This window comes from Myxine glutinosa, chromosome 9 (genome assembly GCF_964187855.1).
Source record: "Myxine glutinosa chromosome 9, kmMyxGlut1.1, whole genome shotgun sequence".
Classification (NCBI taxonomy): Eukaryota; Metazoa; Chordata; class Myxini; order Myxiniformes; family Myxinidae; genus Myxine; species Myxine glutinosa.
The window spans coordinates 42,491,966-42,516,336 of NC_136269.1; the positions used below are offsets into that span (position 1 = coordinate 42,491,966).

At 40.8% G+C, this 24,371-nt stretch overlaps 1 protein-coding gene and 1 long non-coding RNA gene across 9 annotated transcripts in view; one reads left to right on the top strand and one right to left on the bottom strand.

Annotated features, from left to right (window-relative positions):
• Nucleotides 1-204: 204 nt before the first annotated feature.
• On the top strand, nt 205-9,785 carry LOC137416611 (uncharacterized). Its single transcript, XR_010982310.2, has 2 exons — nt 205-312; nt 9,314-9,785. It is a non-coding gene; the product is annotated as an uncharacterized LOC137416611 (long non-coding RNA).
• LOC137416610 (uncharacterized) overlaps nt 9,549-24,371 on the bottom strand; it is an 81,459-nt gene continuing 66,636 nt past the window's right edge. For 2 of the 8 annotated variants that reach the window (XM_078784307.1, XM_068102257.2), the window contains exons 3-6: nt 21,162-21,530; nt 15,237-15,830; nt 11,748-11,816; nt 9,549-10,336 (exon numbers count right to left, since the gene is read on the bottom strand). In XM_078784307.1, the coding sequence (XP_078640433.1) occupies nt 9,815-10,336; nt 11,748-11,816; nt 15,237-15,830; nt 21,162-21,530 (1,554 nt within the window). In that variant the 3' untranslated portion in view covers nt 9,549-9,814. Of the gene's footprint in view, nt 10,337-11,747; nt 11,817-15,236; nt 15,834-21,161; nt 21,531-24,371 lie in introns of all 8 variants that reach the window. The other 6 variants (XM_068102255.2, XM_068102254.2, XM_078784310.1 and 3 more) reach the window with 3 other exon arrangements.

Sequence of the window (24,371 nt, forward strand, 5' to 3'; positions counted from 1 at the left end):
ATGAAACATTCTAAGATTCTAAACAAAACCATTACGATAAAAAAACCTTGATACAGTAATATTAAATTGGATTTTCGTCAAAAAAGTATCGTTTTTGTTTAATAGAGTGCACGACACTGAGAAATCCATTCAGCTCACGAAGGATTGTGTGACGTTTTCGGACTGGAGGAAGTGGCCAAACAGTTACACCGAATAACTAACTACACCGACCACACCGTCTAACTATACCGACCACACCGTCTAACTATACCGACCACACCGTCTAACTATACCGACCACACCGTCTAACTATACCGACCACTCCGACAAGCGGTGAGGGGCTGAGGGCATTCATGTGTAGATGTGAAAATAACAAGAAATGGATTGTTGATCTTACGTCAGGAATGAAAATCTATCTATAATTCCACTAATCTCTGTCTGTGTGTGTGTATGCGACCGCTGTTTCTCGACAACTACCGGTCCGATATACTTGAAACTTGCCAGGTATATTGCTGGGGACCCGAGGATGTGCCTTTTCAAGGTTTCATATTAATCGGACAATTACTTACCGAGCTATGTCCAAAAAACGATTCGACCAATCAGAGAGCAGCGAGCTATCGCGTGTGCCGAACGTGGCGAACACACTCTGCCTCGGACGGCACATTTGAGAGCGTATTCATTTATTTCACGTTGGCAAACTATGTTGCCGCTATGTTGGCGTTAAACTATGTTTTAAAACTAATTAAAACCATTTCATGTAAATAGGGGGGGGGGGGGGGGGATTGTCACTGTACTCGCAAGCCGTTCGCCGTTCGCTTTGGCGTTGCGAATGGACCAAAACATTTCATGGACCAAACCATTTCATATAAAGCGTTCGCCGTTCGCTTTGGCGTTGCGAATGGACCAAAACATTTCATGGACCAAACCATTTCATGTAAATAGAGGGGGGGGATATAATTTTAGATATATATATAGTACGGGCATGCCCTAGTACTTCAAAACCTCAATGTGTTTCTTGCTCTCAACTGAAACTGAAACGAATGAATAGATATTTTTTAGCTCTGCTGGAACAAAAATTAATCACCTCAGTGATGTATGGATGACGTTTGAGAATTTTCCCTTTTTCAATGACTAGTACTAGTAGTACACCCACTCACTATGGTAGCAGCGGGGGAAGGGGGGGGGGGGGGGGGGTTTATACTTTTTATTATTGGCAATTAAATGAATTATTATTACTTTTACAATACGTTAGATCAGGTCATTGAAAGGATCAGCACATGCATGACATAACATGTTATATCAGGTTATTGAAAGGATCAGAACATGCATGATATAACATGTTAGATCAGGTCATTGAAAGGATCAGAACATGCATGATATAACATGTTAGATCAGGTCATTGAAAGGATCAGAACATGCATGATATAACATGTTAGATCATGTCATTGAAAGTATCAGAACATGCATGATATTATAACATGTTAGATCAGGTCATTGAAAGGATCAGAACATGCATGATATAACATGTTAGATCAGGTCATTGAAAGTATCAGAATATGCATGATATAACATGTTAGATCAGGTCATTGAAAGTATCAGAATATGCATGACATAACATGTTATATCAGGTTATTGAAAGGAGCAGAACATGCATGATATTATAACATGTTATATCAGGTCATTGAAAGGATCAGAACATGCATACGTGCATGATATAACATGTCAGATCAGGTTATTGAAAATATAAGATTGTGGATGACGTTATAACATGTTAGATCAGGTCATTTACAGGAGCAGAACACGTATGACATAACATGTTAGATCAGGTCATTTAAAGGATCAGAACATGCATGACATAACATGTTAGATCAGGTCATTGAAAGGATAGAACATGCATGACATTATAACATGTTATATCAGGTCATTTGAAGGATCATTCCTTGCATGACATTATAACATGTTAGATCAGGTCATTGAAAGGATGAGACCATGCATGACATTATAACGTGTTATATAAAAGTCATTGAAAGGATCAGCCCGTGCAATATATTATAACATGTTTAGTAAGGTCATTAAAAGGATCACAACATGCATGACATAACATGTCAGATCAGGTCATTGAAAGTATCAGAACATGCATGATATGACAACATGTTGGATCAGGTCATTGAAACGATCAGCACATGCATGACATTATTAGATGTTAGATGAGGTCATTGAAAGGATCAAACCGTGCATGACATTATAACATGTTAGATCAGGTCAATGAGAGCTTCAGAACATGCATGACATTATTAGATGTTAGATGAGGTCATTGAAAGGATCAGACCGTGCATGACATTATAACATGTTAGATCAGGTCAATGAGAGCTTCAGAATATGCATGACATTATAACATGTTAGATCAGGTCATTGAAAGGATCAGAACATGCATGATATCATAACATGTTAGATCAGGTCATTGAAAGGATCAGCACATGCATGACATTATTAGATGTTCGATGAGGTCATTGAAAGGATCAGACCGTGCATGACATTATATCATGTTAGATCAGGTCATGGAAAGGATCAGAACATGCATGACATTATAACAATAACATGTTAGATCAGGTCATTGAAAAGATCAGAACCTTCATGACATTATAACATGTTGGATCAGGTCATTGAAAATATATCATTAATATTATGCCATGATCATAAGTGTTGTTATCTATCTATAATTCCAGTAATCTCTGTGTATGTATGTATGTATGTATGTATGTATGTATGTCTGTGACCGCTGTTTCTCGACAACCATGGGTCCGATATACTTTAAACTTGCCAGGTATATTGCTGGGGACCCGAGGATGTGCCTTTTCAAGGTTTCATATTAATCGGACAAGTAGTTACCGAGCTATGTCCAAAAAACGATTCAACCAATCAGAGAGCAGCGAGCTATCACGTGTGCCGAACGTGGCGAACCGACTCTGCCTCGGACGGCACATTTGAGAGCGTATTCATTTATTTCACGTTGGCAAACTATGTTGCCGCTATGTTGGCGTTAAACGATGTTTTAAAACTAATTAAAACTAATTTGCGATTCTTTCGCTTTCCTGCGCGTTTGTGCATGCTATGGCGATTGCTTTACCAAACTCCGCAAGCCGTTCGCTTTGGACCAAACCATTTCATGTAAATAGAGGGGGGGGATTGTCACCGTACTCGCAAGCCGTTCGCTTTGGACCAAACCATTTCATGTAAATAGAGGGGGGGGATATAATTTTAGATATAGATATAGTACGGGCATGCCCTAGTGTTATAATAATCACCTTAGTGATGGGTATTTCATTTGAGTTTGTTACTTGGCAAAAGTAAATAAAAATTTTTTGCAAGTATTGTTGTGGATATGAGAATTGTGTTTTTTTTATTGTTTTATTGTGGACCCTCCTTCCTCCAGTTGTTGTGTATAAAGGTCAAAGGGCGTCCCGTAGTTAGGTCATATACTATCACGTTTAGCCAATCATAGATTCCCTGCTTGTTGGTAGTTATTTCCTTATTCTGTGTATTAGGCTAAGGCTTTGTCTTCCATTAATTGACACTCCATTGCACCGAATTCAAATAGATAGATCCCCTTTTATTCCCAAAGCCTCGATTGCCAACTGCATTCGCCGCAGCTGCTGGGCGGTTTTCACCGCGACTCCATTAGCCACGAGGTGGGCTCGGAGAAGAAGGGGGAGAAGCTGCCGAATCCAGGGCGTGGCCCGCCGATCGTCATCAAGGGTGGAGCCAGAGAGCCCGTGCCCACCAATCAGGGCCGAGGCGACCTCACCGATGGGCGCGTCCTGGAGGCCGGCGGCTTGATTGCCCGAGGGCGATATAAGCGCGCGCGGAAGCCTAGGAGTTGCGCAAGGAGTCGAAGGTGGTTGCGTTTGAGAGGAGGAGTCCAAGGTGGTTGCGTTTGAGAGGAGGAGTCCTGAGAAAGCACATGACGTCCCCACGGCAGCACGGAGAGCGAACCATTGAGTTCTAAGAGTTACACAAAAGGAGCTTCAGAGAGAGACACCAAGCTGCGTGATCCAGGAGAGGAAAGAGGGATGCCCCATGAGCTTTGAACCACAGCAGCTTTGAACCACAGCAGCTTGAACCACAGCAGCTTTGAACCACAGCAGCTTGAACCACAGCAGCTTAGAACCACAGCAGCTTTGAACCACAGCAGCTTTGACCGCCGCAGCTTGAGCGTTGACGGCAGCGTTGCTGTTGAGGAAGGGCGACAGCTGCTCCCTCCCGGCCCGGCGTCCTCTGGTCCGAGCTGAACCATCCTCCCGGTCCAGCCAATCATTCCTGCCTGCAAATTCCCCATTCGTGTGAGTCCGTCTTTTGTTTGTTCTGTCCTGGGTTAATTAAGACTGTAGGTAAGCTAAGTTTCACTGTGTCCTTCTGGTCCGTCCCTCTTTCTGCCTTTATTTTATTATCCTTCCTTCTCCTTGGTTTCTTTTGGTTGTAAATAGTAATAATAAATAATATTCGTATTTCCTACCTCTTGTTTTCTTTCCTCTACATCCGTCGTTGTTGTCTTTTCCCTCATTGGATATCTGTGGCACGATTTGGCCAACGTTTCAGGATCGGGTCTAGTCTTGGTAAACGGCTCATGCCGCGGTTCGCTTCGCTCGGCGCAACATCCATTACGCTGCGGCCGTGAGCGGGGGGTGTTCCTTCACGTACCGGGAAGCGCTGGTATTTAGGTCATAGGACTTGTGGGCCTAAAACCCTATCCAGCGCCGACCGGGTGTGGCGTCATACCCCCGGGACCACGTCGGTCAGTAACAGACGAGGGGCTTAATCCCCCCTCGAAGGGGAACCATAGGCCGACGTCGGGTTCCGTAACAGTATGTTGATCAATCCGGTTTGGGTGTGTGTGTGTTTGTTTGTGTGTGTGTGTGTGTGTGTGTGTGTGTGTGTGTGTGTGTGTGTGTGTGTGTGTGTGTGTTTGTGTGTGTGTGTGTGTGTGTGTGTGTGTGTTCGTCTGTCCGCTCACTTATATTTGCCTACAGGTCACAATTTCAAACCGATCTTCACGAAACTTCACCAAATGGTAGAGTTCGTGGTCCGACAAATGCTATATATTTTTGAGGTCAAAAGGTCAACATAGGCCAAAGGACAACCACTTTTTCAAATATCTAAAATCCTCAATTTTAATCCGATTGACTTGAAATTTGAATGGGATTTACATATCGGCTAACTGAATTCAACCACCAACTATTTTTGAGATCAGCTTAGGCCAAAAGGTCAACATAAGCCAAAGGTTAACCACTTTTCTTCAAATTTCTAAAATCCTCAATTTTAATCCGATTGACTTGAAATTTGAATAGGATTTACATATCAGCTTACTGAATTCAACCACCAACTATTTTTGAGATCAGCATATGCCAAATAGTCAACATAGGCCAAAGGTCAACCACTTTTTTTAGAATTTATAAAATCCTCAATTTTCACCCAATTGACTTGAAATTTGAAGAGGATTTACACATCAGATAACTGAATTCAACCACCAACTATTTTGAGATCAGCGTGGCCAAAAGGTTAACATAGGCCAAAGATCAACCACTTTTTTCAAATATCTAAAATCCTTAATTTTCATCCGATTGACTTGAAATTTGAAAAGGATTTACATATCGGCCAACTGAATTCAACCACCAACTATTTTTGAGATCAGCATAGGCCAAACGGTCAACATAGGCCAAAGGTCAACAACAATTTCAAGTCTCTAAAATCCTTAATTTTCATCCGATTGACTTCGAATTTGAATGTGATTTTCATATCAGCTCACTGAATTCAACCACCAACAATTTTTGAGATCAGCGTAGGCCAAAAGGTCAACATAGGACAAAGGTCAACATAGGCCAAAGATCAACCACTTTTTTCAAATTTCTAAAATCCTCAATTTTCAACCGATTCACTTGAAATTTGAATGGGATTTTCATATCAGCAAACTGAATTCAACCACCAACTATTTTTTGATCAACATAAGTCGTAAGGTCGGATCCAATTTCGATCATATTATTAGAATGTATTCATTATTTATTTATTATTAGATTATTATTATTATTATTAGATTATTATTAATTATTATTATTAATTAATAAATAATAATAATTATTATTATTATTTAATAATAATAGATTATTATCATTATTATTATTAGATATTAGAATTAAAATTTATTCACTTTAATTAGATCATTAGAATTTAGATCGGATTAGATCATAAGATCCAATTTTTTCGAATTTCTAAAATCCTCAATTTTCATCCGATTGAAATTTGAAAAGGATTTTCATATCAGGTTAGTGAAACCAACCACCAAGGTAAAATAAGGAGCCTGTTTATACACCTCCCTGAATTCAATCACTAATTATTTTTGAGGTCAAAAGGATGCTCTACTGAGTGCCATTCTACTTTGTTCTGTTTTGCCAAGTGTCACTATGAGTGATTTTTCATTTGTCTCTTTGTTTGTCTGTTTGTTTGTCTGCTCAGAATAAATATGATTTTCTCTGCAACCGTTGGTCCAACTGACAGGAAATTTTCACCATAGGTGCAACTCCACCTGAAGAATTTTTAAATGAGAATTATGACGTCATATGTCACGTGGTACGGGGCGCCATCTTGGAAAAACCGAAAAACTTTGCACCTCTATATCTCTGAAAGCGATGCATAGAAAAAATTGAGACACGGCTCATTGTAAAGAACTCTCCATGGGGAATAAAATATGTTAATGATGATGTCATAGGTGCCTCCATTATGACGTCATAATTCGATAAGTACAAAACTTCATCTGATCTAGATGAAATTGCTTGAGCATCATCTCGGGATAAATTGGTGGAGAAAAAAATTATAATGATGATGTCATCGGTCACGTGGTTCGGCCGCCATCTTGGAAAAACCGAAAAACTTTGCACCTCGATATCTCTGAAAGTGCTGCATAGAAAAAATTGAGACATGGCTCATTGTAAAGAGCTCTCCATGTGGAATAACATGTTAATGATGATTTCATATGTGCCTCCATTATGACGTCATAATTCTACAAGTACAAAACGTCATCCGATCAAGATTAAATTGCTTGAGCATTATCTTGGGATAAATTCGTGCAGAAAAAAAAAACCGATGACGTCATTGGTTACGTGGTTCGGCCGCCATATTTGTTTTAACACAAAAACCTAAAAAATCACTGAAAACATGTTCTGGCGAGGGTCTGCAATCTCTGATTGCTCTTTCTTGTTACCTTTGTAATATGAAGCGGCTTTGGGAAAACACCACAAAAACGCCTTGGATGAACTTCACGTTTGTGGCAGGATCGTGTTATTAATCCTTGTGGGGTATGTAAACTACAGTAGGTCTATGAGCAGGTGCGTTCAGTGACGTGATGAGCATCAAGTGATGTCCGGATTCCTCCAAATTTCTTTGTTTATTATTATAAACAGCATTAGCGACTGTTTAAAAAGCTAATCATACGTGTTTGTGGTTTATAGTCTTTTTAATTTTGTTAGAGGCCGTTACTCCCACGAAAACGCCATGATAAGCTATTTATAAACGTTGACATGACGTTTGTTCAAGGAGGAAAAAAACCCCTTGCGGAGGTGGGACATTATCAGTATTAATATTGTTTTAACCCACCAAAATGGGTATTTACTTCTTCTCCGTTACATATTTAGTGTGTGATCATGATCCACGCCTCCGTTGGTTTCCTCGTTCTACTTCTACCTGGCTCAGTGGCATTGCTCCTATTTTTATTGAATTATAACCTGTTAAATATTTATCCTCAATCAGACACGCACATAATTCAGGGGGTGTGTTCCGTTAGCAAGCGGCTTGCTTGATTCAAAGCGTTCAAGCAAGCATTCCAACGTCAGGAAGTGCACGGCACCGCTTAACAACATGGCGGCCTTCATGTAAACGATGCTTTCATGGTTCTCGAGGAAATACTGTGCGGGCTGTCATTTACAGTTTTAACCTCCGCCAGGTGAACAGTTTACGTTTTGTATTTCACTGATAGTCCAGATCTGCATTCGGACCTGAACCAAAATCTAATCGGCTTGTTTTTCTCTCAGAAACAACTCTTCCACCAAATTTTATCATACTCCGTCCATAACTTTGAGATATCGTGATATATATATATATAGGAGGAAAAAATATACCTTTCATATATATATATACTGTATATATATATATATATATATATATATATATATATATATATATATATATATATATATATATATACGCACACACACACACACATATATATATATTTTTTGAAGCTGAAGGGAAAGATGTATGTTGCATGTGTGAGAAGTGTTATGATTTATGGGAGCGAGACATGGGTAATGAACGTAGAGCAGCAACGAAGGCTGGAAAGGGTGGAAATGCGAATGGTTCGGTGGATGTGCGGAGTATCGTTGAGAGAGAGGAAGACAAATGATGAATTGCGAAAGATGATGGGAATAGAGCCTGTGATTGATGTTGTGAAGAGGAACAGGTTGAGATGGTTTGGTCATGTGTTGAGGAAGGATGAAAGTGACTGGTTGAGAAGAGTGATGGAAATGAATGTAGAAGGAAGTAGAGGACGGGGAAGACCGAGAAAGACTTGGCTAAAGATGGTGGAAGAAGAAATGCGGGCAAGGGGGTTAACAAGGAGAGATGTAGAAAATAGGGCAAAATGGAGAAGATTGTCATGGGGACCGCAAGGCTAACCCCCGCTCTAGCAGGGAAAATGGCCTTAAAATGCATGTTGTTGTGTTGTTGTGTGTGTGTGTGTGTGTGTGTGTGTGTGTGTGTGTGTGTGTGTGTGTGTGTGTGTGTGTGTGTAATTTCAATTTGTCCCTGTCACACACCCAACCTGCCCACCAAGTTTCATACGAATCCATCTATAACATTTTGAGATTTCGTGATATATATCGGTTTTAGCCCTATCACTCAATGGTGGCGAAGCACTTAGAATATTCTCGTATCCAGATCCGGACCTTCACCAAAATATCATCAATTCTTCCTTGTGACACACCCAACCTCTGTACCAAATATTGTCCGAATCCGTCCACCTCTTTTTGAGATTGTTCACAGACAAACAAACAGACAGGGGTGAAAACATAACATCCATCCACCTTTGGTGTTGGAGGTATAAATCATTTTTAAAAACCCCAAATTGAACAACAAAAAACCTCATTGCTCAGTAGTTGTTAAAAATGGAGAAAGTGCTTTGTTGGATATCTCTTATGTAAGCTGTTGCATGACCGTATGCTGTACTTTGTATTGTAAATGCATTTATGTATATCTGTGTTGGGATATATGTCATTCATTTTGTGTGCAGCCTGTGACTACTGGTTTACATCGTTGCTGGGAGCACTCTGTGCCGCTGATGCAGTGCCCTTGCTGGTTATGGCTGGAACTTGAAATTCGGCCAGGGTGCCGGAAAATACCCGCCTACTCTTCGCGAAGGACACCGTGAGATCTTTAATGTCCACCGTCCGATACCAGCAGACTGGGAGCCAATTTAACGTCCAGTCCATACTGTATCCACACATAAGTATTGTATAAGTATAACATATGGCATATGTGAATCTTTATTTCTGGATTATATACCAAATTCTGCAAACACATTTTAATGAAGACATTATGAAAACACAGATGCATTGCCTGGAAGAAATGTCAGCTATTTACCGTATGGGTGTGAAATCATTTTTTAAAAGTCAGACAGTATTGTCGGAGAGGAAAAATATTCTTGCTGAATAACAGATGTTCAAATGTAAGGAAAAGAAAGAATAATAAATGGAGAATTTTGAGCTGAAGCTAAGACAACAGGACATCCATATTAATCAAGCGCAAGCTTTTCTAGTAGTGTGGTAATGTCCTTTGTTGCCACTGCCAACTCAGCCACATGCCTGACCACCTCATCACGTAGAGCCATACCACCATCTCCTGCCTGTGCCAGACCGCCAGCCGCTTGTTTGCTCACAGCGGCCAATCTCCTGAGTCGGCCGCTAACCGAGTCGGCCGAGGCAGAGGCCGCAGTGCGTAGCTGGGATGACCGTGAGTACCTAGCCACTGCATCGCTAAGAAAGGCGAGCTTGTGACCTTTGAGAATGAGTGTGCGTCCATGTTCAATAATTTGCCGAGGCTTTGGCATCGACGACTCAGCACTAAGGCATGCAATGCAGGCCTCCGAGGCCTGGACGAGTGCTGCTTGTGGAGCCTCGCTTTGTTCAGCGTAGAATCGAAGCAATTTGCGATCATAACGAGGCAGCGAGCTTGCAGAGAGCAACGCCAACGGACTGTGCTCCACTGAATTCCTGCCATTTGTGGACTTGGCTGTTACGTATTGCTGTGCATTCACCTGTGGAATAAGCAAATGTTGAGGCCAAGGGTTAGAGATCATTTATTCCTTGCATTTTAGATCCCTTAAATTCTGCAGGCAATCTACTGTTACCGGGTTAGAGACTATACTTTGAAATATCGATTAAGCCAAATAGTGGAAAAGGATATTCAGCCCATTATGACCTTACTATATTCTCAATAAAGCAGTCATTATGAGAATAGTATCTGCAGTAGCTGTTCACACAATAAAGGGAATATGTTGTGGCTCAGAACAGAGAATTGAGGTCAATTCCACCAGCCAGGGCCCTCTGTTCATATATCCAGACATCGATAGACTCGTTTGTTGCTTGGTATTGTGACATACTCTTTCCTGTGTGCTTTTCTCTCAAAATTCCTCCATTCTAAAACATACATTAACATGATCATAATCCTTTTTCTATAACATCTTACCCAACAGACACTCACTCTACAGGAAATCTATATATGCATATGGGAGGTCGATGGAAATTTTGGAGGGGATTATATGGTGTACCCAGGGAGGATGTGGAGGAGGGTCTGGGTAGATGGGATCGGAAGGCCGGCAGCATAGTGCACAAATCCCAATCTTTGATATATTTGAATATGTTATTTCAAAAATATTCCTCGATTTTTACCTCTGTCACCAAAAGTGGATGGAGGTTTTTTCACATGTCTGTTTGTCAGTCTGTAAGCCAGATATCTCAAAAAGTTAAGGACAGATTTGGACTAAATTTGGTGGACATGTTCGGTGTGTGACACGGACAGTTAATCAATTTTGGTGAAGATCTGGATCTGGATACGAGAAGTTTTTTTTTTTTAATTTGATTCTTCACCATTGAGTGATGGGGGCAAAACTATAAATAGCATGATATTTAAAAATGTTGTGGACGAATTATGACAAAACTTGATGGATGAGTTCGGTAGGTTACGAGAAGAAGCCAAATCGATTTTGGTTCAGGTGCGGATCCAGATCCGACCCATCAGTGGGATACAAAACGTAAACTGTTCATCCTGGTGGAAGTATGCTCTCTACCGAGGAGCGTTCTAGTTATTTTACTTTATTTTAAATGTCAATTTCAATTACAAAAGCATGTACAAAAGTGGATTTTATAAACTAATATAAAAAAATCTTCAATAACATATAAAGCATTATATTTAAGGTAAAACTTGTCAGGCTAAAATTAATTTCAATGCACTCTGTTCTTTCGGAAATATTTTTAACCACACTTGTAAGTTACTTGATCCTAAATTCATGAACCCAACCACTTGTGGGTTTAATTTTCACGTCATTTACTCGTGTTCCATGCTGTGAAATTACCACTTCAGAACCACAAAAAAGTTTCCTTCATACACGAAGCAACCCTCAAACCCCAAAGCTTCCAAGTTCCCCAAACATTGATCACAATACTTACTTTTGTTTTATCCATCATATCAGTAGTACAATGCACTCCGAGACTTTCATTACTAACCTCACCAGTGTCCTAAAAAAAAAAAAGAACCAAGTAGAACGGGTGATGTGAGAAGAAGCAAAAGAAGACTGACAGGTCAAAGATCTGCCTGAGGTGTGTGAATATCTTTGTGTCATGGCAACATGATAAATCAACGAATATCTCTGCACTATCAACAAATGCATCCACACCACTTAGCCTTTCTACCTGTAGTGGTAATAGTAAACATTTGCTGTAAAAAGGTCTGTTATTCTGTTACTATTTTATGCAATCTTGTATTGCAGTGACAGGTAGGTTTTATGTTTTTGCCTGTCCACTCGCTAAGGTAAATCATCATCAACACGGTCTTATCCAGTCTCAAACCATCACCAACTGATATTTTTTTTGCAATGCTTGTCCGATAGATGCGAAACGTTAAACATGGGAGACTCCCCAGTTCCCATGGAGAATACTTTATGGATAGCTCTGACGTCATATATCACATTGCATAGCAGCCATATTGGATTGAAGGATAAAATTTGGACTTTTCTCCAAAACCACTAAACAAAAAAAAATGAAACTATAAAAAAAAAAGGAAACCAGCCATTGGTAATAGAATTTGAAGTTTTTTTTTCATACTCTCCTTCATTGATGCAATTTAGCCTTAATGCGCACAAAAGTGGTCGTTAAATATCCTCATTATTAATCAATAAAGCTACGGATAATGGCAATGTATGTGACATAATAGGCTGCATGGATGATACAGGTATATGGGTCATAATGTCAGTGGGCCCTAATCGTAGCGTGTTCAGTTAATGATGGTATTTTTGTTCAGAATGAGCACGAGAGGTGAGACTATGCGCTCTACCCAGTGCTGTAATTAGGTTCATGTAAGAGCTTTCATTTGTGCCGGCAGTGGTGAATGGTACACAGATAAGACTTTTTATGCGATCAACAACAATTTTAATTTTGATAAAGCACAATATTTTAAATTTCTGAAATGTATGAAAATCTGAATTGTTTTATGTTATTTAGGCAGTATAATGCCAGTTGCAAGTTTGCAATAATTATTGGTTTTCTATCCACTGCATATGTATACAACAGCTAGGTATAAGTAAATTGACATTTTTCTTTTACATGGTACACACAATTTGTCCTTTGCATCCTGAATTTATTTTAGATTATCATAATATAGTAGTCGGCTATGTGTTGGCTGAGCTACCTGGTGTTGGCTTAGCGGTTAGGGTGCCGGCTTGTGATCCTTGGATCCTGGGTTCGAATCCCGGTCGATCGCTGAATTAACGCCAGGGGGGTTGACTCAGCCTGTCATCCTTCCGAGGTCGGCAAATTGAGTACCAGCTTGCTGGGATGAATGATCATGGTGTGTACCCCGGTTAGAATAGGTACACCGTATCCCTGCGCATCGTAAGAGGCAACCAATGGTTGGCGTCAGGAAGGGCATCCGGCCATAAAAACATTGCCTCAAACAGGGAACCAAGATTGTCATGGGGCCCGCAAGGCCAACCCCCGCTCTAGCGGGGAAAAATGGCCTTAAAACGATCATTCATTCATTCATTCTATGTGCAGTTAGTTTGCTGGTACTAATCAACTTTGTACTAATCAACCAACTGACACAAATAATGCATTCAGTTATCTTGTTGTGACAACTTCATGGACTTGTCTGTGAAGCACATATCAAGCCACAAAGTTTTGTCCACTTCCTGCTTGCATTAGTCCATAGCAAATGCCAAATGAAATCGTTTATCCTGAGGAGTGAGAAATATTGCTTTGATTTTTTTGCTGCTCTTTAATGGCCAATATTATCCCACTTTGTGGGGTTGGCCGGGAGAAGCTTGGCCCAAGTTTTTCACGAACTGGCCTGACCAGGCCTGACATTCATCTAGTTAGGGGAGGAATTTGGAATTTGGCCATGGTGCCGGAGATACTCGCCTACTCTTCGCGAAGGATGACTTGAAGTTAAGGACAGATTTGTCTAAATCCTGTTAGCCAAACATTGCTTTGATGATAATTAAAAAAACAAATAGCTCTGATACATAATATTTCATAGGGTTTAGAAAGACATTATTTGTACAGGTGTTTCAGGATTAATTTCTTAACATTGCAGTTAATTTTGTACAATCCTTTCAGACTCTGAACAATTAGTGGTCATTGTCATGATCAGTTTTGGGCTGACAGTATGGCCTAGGCCCTAGAGGTATGCACACTCACTCATGAGCTATCTAGCCTGGGTTTGAATCCTGATGCAGCTATAAACTGTCATCCCAGTGTTTCACCGGCAAGGTGATTCATCAATGTGTGCTGTTCCTCGGATGGACGACGTTAAACCGGCGTCCCGTCTGACAGTGTTAGTTGGTGGACGTTAAGGATTCAATGGTGTCCTTCGCGAAGAGTAGGTGACGTTTGTACTCTATCCTTTTTAAATACTGAGCGTTAAGCAAGGAAGCAGCATTTACCATTTTAAAAGACTTTGGTATGACTCGGCCAGGGTTCGAACTGCTAACCTCTTATACTCAGAGAGGACACTCTAACCATTACACCACCGAGTCTGGTTAAAAAAAACGCAAATGCGACATGGTTTGAAAAAAAATCTATGAATAACAATAAAAGGTATCACTGGGATTCGAACCCAGGATTTCCTATTTACTAGACAGACACTTTAACCAAGCTATGGCACCATAAAAGGAAAATAACCAGGAAAAATGTGGAAAATATAATAACTAGGTATAACCAGGAAATCACACTGTGTGACATATGGAAAGGTGCTGCCATTTTCTTCTGTTCCTTATACTTCAATGACATCTGTTTCTGCCATTTAGTGGGTTTAGAATAGAGCTTACATTTATTTAGCTATATCAAAAATGGATTCAGTGGAGGAGTATAGCGCAACTTGGAAGTGAGTTTGAATGAGAAAGATAGATGGAAGAGGATATAGAGGACAATTTTTTTTAAAGGAGGGATATTGTATATAGAATCCAAGATGGAAAATGCAGCATAAAGTGCAGAAGATAAAATGAAGGTGGGAAATGTGCATGCGTGAAAAGAAAGCCAAAGACAAAGGGTGGTTAAAAGTTGTGCGGATGGAAAAGCAGAGAGGTGCGATATTGGCAGCAGATGGAAGACATCCCCACCCACCTCCCCCCAAGCCCTCTCCCTCCCACAGTTCTCTCGATGTCTCTGCTCTCAAATGTTGTGTTTGTGTCCTTCCCCCTCTCTCCCCATCTTGTCTACCGCTCCCCATATTTTGTGTTTTATGTGTCGGTTTGACTTTTTGTGTGATTAATGTTCGCTCTTTCACGAGCCAAGATCTTGTATACAAAAAAAAAAAAAAAATCACAGAAGAAAGACGACAACGTTGTTGTGGCTGGTGCCCATGTTTGTTTAAATTAAATAAAAGTGACACAACATAACTAGTGGAGAGGACAACGAGCAGGTGAACATGAAATATAGACAAACCTCGACGTAGTCATATTCATCAGATGAGTTTCCCACATGTCCATTAGCTGGGTCGGATGGAACAGACGGAAGCAGCCTTGTTTGATTACCCAACTGCATTGCATCCATGTTAGCACTCTCTGTAGGGTGTAACGCACCCCCAAACTCAAGGGACAATGAAGGTGGCATGTTATGTACATCATCTTTCTTTTGGATCGCTGCGTACACTCGCTGTGGTATGTCGTACAAATCTACCATCCCACTGCTTTCTTCATTCACATTTTGACTCTGTGCTGCTGAAAAATGTGGAGTTGATGTCTGTGTTTCATTTGCTTTCTCAGTAAAACAAAAGTCAGTGGAACATGATTTGGGACCATGAGGGATATCGTAGATTTCTGAATAGTTGTCTTGGGATGCTCTAAATGGTGGGATGTCATAAACTTCATCCACGCAAGTAGTATTGATGAAAGTAGATTCCATCACTTGTGTTACTGGCTCGTTTGTACTTCTGGGATTTGGAGGGATAGAGCTCGAGGCCCATCCAGGAGGAACATCATAAATGTCATCATTACTTGTCGATTCAAAATTTTCCTGAAGTGATAATGGGAAGCCCGGCTGCTGGAAAATAAATATGAAGGAAATTAAAAACAATTACAACGCAATAGCAACTCTGAACAGGTACATATGAAAGCAAACATTGTTTTTGTTATATTCTAGAAGCAAAATATATTTTTCATTCTGATTTAACATATATATATATATATATATATATATATATATATATATATATATATATATATATATATATATATACATACATATATATATATATATTTATATATTTATATATATGTATGTGTGTATGTGTGTATTTCTGTATGTGTGTATACATACAGGGTGAGTCAAAAGTAGCGCCCGATTTCTGTTTATATATATATATATTTCTGTCAGTTGATTGTTTGTTTGACATTTGTATTACAGTGTACAAGAAGGTATAAATAAATGAATGACATGTTGAAATAAATGACAAAGAATATGACAGCCGAAAAAACAGAAATCGGGCGAGGGCGCTACTTTTGATTCACCCTGTATATATATATATACAGTATATATATATGTATATATATATATATATATATATATATATATATATATATATATATATATATATATATATATATATATATATATAATATAAATAAATAAATAAATATATATATATATATATATATATATATATATATATATATATATATATATATATATATATATATATATATATATATATATATATATATATATATATATATATATATATAGACTTGGCATTTAATATGGAATATATTTTTTTTCTTGACTTGGGTTGACTTTCTTAACTCAGTATATCAATCTGGTGAGTTTCTTTTACAATTTGGTGATTTATTTGTAAGAAGAACCATGTCACTGATTGTCTGTCGCAGCAAGAAGTCAACAACAGGATTATATGACAGGTGGCGTGGCAAAATGTACGGACAGGTGCATTTGATGATTGGCTTCACAGTCGGGTATACAAGGGTTGTTGCGTTCTGTATTAGTGGAAAACAACTGCTGCACGTCTCCAAAAGTTATTGCCGCTTCCTCTGGAGATGGTCCGTCAACTCGACAATGCTGTTTGTCATGGAGTGCTGGCTTTACGAAATTACGGCATGAAACAGCGTGCTATTGCTTGGCAGTATGGCATCACTCAAAGTCAGGTGTCAAAGATCCTGAAACGAAATGCTCAGAGGGGTGTCCCTTCTCCAATACCGAGGCCAGGACGTCCCCGCAGAACCACAAGGAGGGATGATCGCCAGCTGCACCGGTTAGTCCGCAATGGCCGTACCAAGTCAGCTAATTGGCTTCGGGCTGAGTGGCAGCAACTGACAAATGTGCCTGTATCCAGAAGGCTAGTCAATCAAGCAGGCTATCGTGCCAGGTGCCCACTGAGAAAGCCACGCCTGACCAGACAACACCGCCAGCGCCTATTGCAGTGGGCCAGAGAGCACCGTCAATGGCAGCCAGGACACTGGAATCACGTAATCTTCAGTGACGAGTCTAGATTTCTGGTCTATCGTCAAGATGGCCGCGTCCGAGTGCGCAGACAAGTGCATGAAGCCTACAACAAAGATTGTATAGTGCCAAGAGTCCAAGCTGGAGGTGGTGGGGTGACCGTTTGGGCTGCTTTTCGTGCAGGGGGCAAAACTGACCTGGTTGTTCTGAATGGAAACCTAAACCAGTTCAAGTACAGGGCCATTCTGGAAGAAACATTGCTTCCATTTGCTCGTGCAGCCTTTCGAGGAAACTTTGTCTTCCAAGATGACAATGCACGGCCTCATCATGCTCGCATGATCCAACACTTTCTTGCTGATCGTGGTGTAGAGCATATGGAGTGGCCTGCCATGTCCCCGGATATGAATCCGATAGAGAACTTGTGGGCAGAATTAACGCGTCAAATCGACCACTTGGACCAGCAGCCGACCTCTGTGCGTGAATTGCAGCAGGCTGTTGTCACTGCATGGCAAGCGATTCCTGTCCAAACCTTGGCAAATCTCATGAACAACATGCCTCAACGTGTACGTGCTCTCCTGAATGCTCGTGGGGGTTACGTACTGAACTGTAATTTTACTGTCCGTAATCCCAGTCGTAATTTACCTTTTGTTTTTGTGAAAATTTTTTTTGGCTAATGTGCAAAATAAAGAGATACTTCTGGAAAACGTACAGAAGTTTAACACAGTACTGTCCATGAATTGAGTTCGATATCAGTTTACATCACTTTCAAGGATCAATTTATTTGTTTCGAAATGTCAAATGTGGTTTTTGTTTCTTTTAAAGGTCACATTAACAAAACCTAGAATAATTTCAACATAATTCCAATGAACTTTTGGTTCTAAGACATCTTGAAAAGTAGGTTCACCCCCACAAAAAAAATATTCCATATTAAATGCCAAGTCTGTATATACAGTCATGTGAAAAAGTAAGTACACCCCATGTAAAGTTTTGACTTTTTCAACATATTTCAACATACAGCTATTTGATCTTCATTTCAACAATAATGATAGATAAAGGTGATATAATATAACAAATATCATGAAACATTTACATTTTGGAGTCCATTGTATAATTTAAATAAACATCAATGCAAATTTCGCATGTGGAAAAAGTAAGTACACCCTTGGATTTAATAGGTGGTATTGCCCCCTTTGGCAGAAACAACCTCAAGTAGGCGTTTCTTATAACTGTCTACCAGTCTGTGACATCGACTAGGAGAATTTCCTACCCACTCCTCCATGCAGAATTATTTCAGCTGTGCGATGTTTGAGGGGTTTCTTGCATGCACAGTTCGTTTCAAATCCCCCCACAACATCTCGATGGGATTTAGATCCGGGCTTTGACTTGGCCATTCCAGAACCCTCCATTTCTTTCTTTTCAGCCATTCCTTGGTGGATTTACTGGTATCACACTATCACACCATCAAAGACTCCTCCTCACTCACCACATTCAAAACATCACTCAAGACCCACCTGCTCAACACTGCATTCAACATTTAACCCACAGCATTTAACCCCTGACTATCTCTTCTCCTTCTCCTTCCTTTTGCTTTGATTATTTACCTGTTGATTTTTGTCTTTGTGCACTTGTTTTTTTGTACTCTGTCAAAGCGTCTTTGGGCTTCTTGAAAAGCGCTATATAAAATAAATGTATTATTATTATTATTATTATTATTATTATGTTTAGGGTCATTATCATGTTGCAAGGTCCACCTTCGGTTGAGCTTCAACTTGCCGACAGATGGCCTCACATTATGCTCAAGCTCCCTCTGGTACAATGAAGAATTCATAGTGGATTCTATGATGGTGAACTGCCCAGGCCCTGATGCAGCAAAGCTGCCCCAAACCATAATATTTCCACCACCATGCTTTGCAGTTGGTATCAGGTTCTTGTGGTCAAATGCTGTCTTTGGTTTTCGCCAAACATGTCTTCTGGTACTGTGGCCAAATAGCTCTACCTTTGACTCATCTGCCAGAGCACATTGTTCCAGAAGTGCTGGTCTTTGCCTAGGTGTTCATTGGCAAACTTTTGTCTTGCCCTGATGTTCTTTTTGGACGGCAAAGGTTTCCTCCTGGCACACCTCCCATGTAGATCAAATTTGTGCAGCCTCTTTCTAATAGTGCTCGTAGACTCGTGTAGACTCGTGCACTTTGACATCAACAGTGGCAAGAGCTACCTGTAGGTCCCGTGATAACATTCTGGGGTTCTTAGAGACTTCTTTCAGCATCTTGCGGTCTGCTCTCAGGCTGAACTTGCTGGGGCATCCTGGCCTGAACAAGTTGGCAGTTGTTTGGAATCTTCTCCACTTGTAGATGATCTTCCGGACAGTCGAATGATTGATTTCAAATTGTTTGGAGATCTTTTTAAATCCCTTCCCAGACTCGTAGGCATTTATAACCTTCTTTCTGAAGGCCTTGGAGAGCTCTTTTGATCTCGGCATGGTGACGCCGCACACTTCAACAACAAAGAGCAAACCAAACTAAATGTCTGATGTTTAAATAAGACAGGTTCCTCCAAGATCCTCTCTAACGAAGTTCTAATCATTTGCACCTGAGCTGGTGCACCTGATTCTAATTTTAGGTATTTGAAGTAGTGATAAATGTAGGGGTGTACTTACTTTTTCCACATGCGAAATTTGCATTTATGTTTATTTAAATTATACAGTGGACTACAAAATGTAAATGTTTCATGATATTTGTTATATTATATCACCTTTATCTATCAATATTGTTGAAATGAAGATCAAATAGCTGTATGTTGAAATATGTTGAAAAAGTCAAAACTTTACATAGGGTGTACTTACTTTTTCACGTGACTGTATATATAGTACCAGACAAAAGTTTAAGTACACTTTTAAGTGTTAAGTACACCAATAAAGTCCCTAATCTTTTGACTGGTAGTGTACATCCCTCAATGATTTAAGGCTCATGGAGTAACTTGTACATATATTACGAGGGACATAAAGTGCTGTTGTGAAAATGTGAAATGTAACACAGCTTGTCTTTGAGCCCTATTGTGGAAAGCAAGACTTGACACAGGTATATTGTAGAAAGTGAGAGCTAATGCCTAGGCTCGGGTGTCATAGAAAGTTGAAGCTGCACTTCAATATCCGAGGGGGACAAAAAACCAAAAGTGGTGCATGGGACGGTAAGTTGTGTGCTGGTTTGTGCTGTCCTGGATGGTGGCAATAGGAACATTGAGAATTATTGTACATCGATTCTCAAGAAATCTTTGCTTGTTCTAAGGCATTCCAGCTTCATGTGACAAACACCTGAAGCAAGTGGTGCTTTATAAGGCCATTAAGTTTCTTGCAGATAGGCTGAGTCATTTCAATATGCTGAATATGTTGTAGTGAGGAGATAGTCGAGTGATCAACCCTCCAACTATACCCCCAAGTCTCTCTTTGATTCACTTCAATATGCATTGTATCAAGGAAAAATGCTAAGGACTTGGAGATGAGATGGGCAAGTTTTGCATGCAGATAGTTGCATGAAGTAATGCACTGCAGACATGGAGGTGATTTGGTCACATTTAACAGTTTGAAGCCTTACAGTGGTGCCGAAATGTAAGTTTGATGATACATTGCCTGAATGCTGTCAACCAAGTTGCAATTGCATAATGTGAACAAGGAAATGTACTAGAGGGGTGTTGATGTTTCGCTTGCTGAGCATATTGGAAGGGGATCAAAAGTGACGTGTTTGAACAACGCCTGAATCTTTTTAGAAATCCAAAATGACACCAATGAAACACAACAACACACACAAACAATTTTGAAGGGTCAAGTAAGGTGTTGAAAAGTTAATGCACATTTAAACCCTTATTATCAGTCACGATACACTCCCATGTTCTGCTAGGTGAGTCATAAATATCATCATTGACCTCTGTCTTCATTGCACATTTCCACGTGCTGGCCGGCGAGTCGTAAATGTTGTCGTCGTTCTCCTCTTTATTCATCCCACGCCTCCATTGGCTGCTTGGTGAGTCGTAAATGTTGTCGTCGTTCTCCTCTTTATTCATCCCACGCTTCCATTGGCTGCTTGGTGAGTCGTAAATGTTGTCGTCGTTCTCCTCTTTATTCATCCCACGCTTCCATTGGTTGCTTGGTGAGTCGTAAATGTTGTCGTCGTTCTCCTCTTTATTCATCACGCGCTTCCATTGGTTGCTTGGTGAGACGTAAATATTATCATAGTTGCCCTCTTCTGTGGCCCTAACAGTGGGGAATGCAGGACTTCTTGGACGGGGTTCAACCTGTATGGAAACAGGTTCAATTTGCCATTTCATTTGTATGCAAATCAGAAGCAGATTGACAAATCAGGCAGGAAAATAGTTATTTACAAAAGTGTTTACTCTGAAATAAAAATCAAGGGTGCATCAACTTCTGCATTTTCAAAAAGAGTCGGCCATTTTGTATTGGTACCCTTGGCAAATTGCAAAATCCTGCCATACACTGGATAAACAGCATCACTGCACCTTTTTGTATGCAGTGTTGAGGCTTGTGGAGGAGCTATCAGGAAACAGATCAGGACATAACAGAACAAATACAACACCAGAACGAGAAGGGGAGAGGTGGTGGGGGAACACACCAACAGCAGGGTTTTTTTTTTTTTTTTTTTTTTTTTTTTGTATACAAGATCGAGGCTCGTGAAAGAGCTAACATTAATCACACAAAAAGACAAACCGACACACAAAACACGGGAAGGACACAAACACAACATTTGAGAGCAGGGACATCGGGAGGACTTGGGGGGAGGTGGGAGAGGAATAAAACATATGAACACTGCAAGGACTCTGGGGTGAATTACCGGGGGTAGAAAAGATCAAGGTTTTCGATGGGGGAAGATAAGAGATGGTGGTGAACAGCTGTTTTAAAGACCTGGAGGGAGGAGTGGGATTGAAGGCAGTGGGGGAGTTTGTTCCAGAGGCGGGAGAAAAGGGGAATGAAAGAGTGAAGGTGAGCAGAGAGCCTAGACTTTGGCAGTTTAACCATAAGAGGGTTGCAGGCAGATCTTGTGCGACCTGAAGGAATATTGGGGGGACAGAGCACAGAGAGAGCTGGGGGAGCAAGGCCGGAGAGGAGTCGGTAGAAGACAGAAAGACCACCAACCTGCCTGCGGTGAGTGAGTGAAAGGCCCTCGGTGTTGACTACATCGCAGGAGATTCCAATGATTCTGAAAGCTTTGGCCTCAACAGCGTGAAGCCGAGCAAGGTGTGAGGCAGGAGCACCAGCCCAGAGGGGGGAACAGTATTCCATTGAGCTGCGGATGAAAGCCTTGTATGAGGTGAGGAGCTCAGGTGTGCCAAGGAAGGACTTCGCACGACGGAGGATGCCCAGTCGGCGACTGGCTTTGGAGGCCAGCTTGGAAATGTGGTTTTCCCAAGAAAGATCATGGCAGATAGTGAGACCCAAAAGCTTGAGCGACAGAACTTCTTGGAGAGGATTGTTGAGAAAGTAGATGGGAGGGTTGTCCAGTCGGTCCTTTCGGAGAGACATTGTAAGAGTGTGAGATTTGTCAGGATTGAAAGACATGTTCCACTTGTTTGACCAGTCTGTGATTTTGTCCAGGTCTGCAGAGAGTGAGGAGGCTGCAGACTGCCGATCTGAGGGATGAGGAATGGAGCGACAGAGAGTAGAGTCGTCAGCAAAGAGATAGAGAGGATTTTCAAGAGAGTAAGAGAGATCATTGATGAAGACCAGAAAAAGCACAGGGCCCAGAACACTACCTTGGGGAACTCCAGCCTGAACAGGAAGAGGAGATGAGAGAAACCCATTCAGGGCCACACGTTGACTACGACCAGAGAGGAAGTCCGCCAGCCATGCGTGGAGATTTCCATGGATACCAAAGGAGGAGAGTTTGGTGAGCAGAGCAGGATGCCAGACCGTATCGAAGGCACGTGAAATGTCAAGGGAGATAGCTCTAATTTCCTGTTTGGCGTTGAGGACCTCCATCCATTGTTGAGAAAGCAGAAGCAGCATGTCCAGAGTAGAGTGACCAGGTCTGAAACCAAATTGATGATCAGAGATCAAGCCATTGGAGAAGAGGAAAGATTTAATATCTGAAGCAATGATGGATTCCATGACTTTGCTGATAATTGGGAGAAGGCTGATTGGTCTGTAGTTGCTGGGATCTGTTTTTGCACCTTTTTTGTGCAAAGCGGTGATGTTGGCTGATTTCCAAGCAGATGGCAGATGACCTTGAGCAAAAGAGAGGGTGAAGAGAACAGAAAGAGGGAGTGAAAGAGCAGAAGAACATGATTTTAGGACCCGTGGGTTGATGCCGTCAGGACCAGTTGCAGAATCAGAGTCGAGGGTTGACAGAAACTTTTCCACCTTGTCAGGAGGAAAGGACACAGAGTCCAGGAGCAGCTGGGTACGACTGGGTACGGTGGGTACAGAGAGGGATGAGTAGGTGATAAATGTTGCTTCTGGGACACCTCCGTTTAACATGGGAAATCCCTATCTAATGTCATTTACCCCTTGTCTTTTTCAAAAATCATAAACACCTCTATTTCTCCCTCTATGAACCTATAATCCTTCTCACCTTATGAACCTATGATCCTTCTCGCCTTATGAACCTATGATTTTCTTCCTTTATGAACCTATAATCCTTCTAGCCTTATGAACCTATGATCATTCTCACTTCCATGTAAATTTCCCTCTCACCATCACTTTTCTTCATTTCCCCTTAACACCTCTATTCCTGACCCCCTTGGTCTTATGGGCCTTTTTCTCTTACTATCAATGATCATTGTTGTTCATTGATCATTGATTATGTTCGGGTCCTGTGCCACACACTTTTTGTTAAGCTCCGCGCCACTTTTTGTTAAGCTCCGCGCCACTTTTTGCTAAGCTCCGCGCCACTTTTTGTTAAGCCCCGCCCACTTTTTTTGTTAAGCTCCGCCCACTTTTTTGTCAATCCCCGCCCCGTTTTGGTAGGCCCCGCCCACGTTTTACTAAAGCCCACCCACTTTATAAACTCTCCAGCATTACATTATTTTTAGTTAAGACATTACATCATTTTCTGTTGAAACATTACATCATTTTCTGTTGAAACATTACATCATTTTCTGTTGAAACATTACATCATTTTC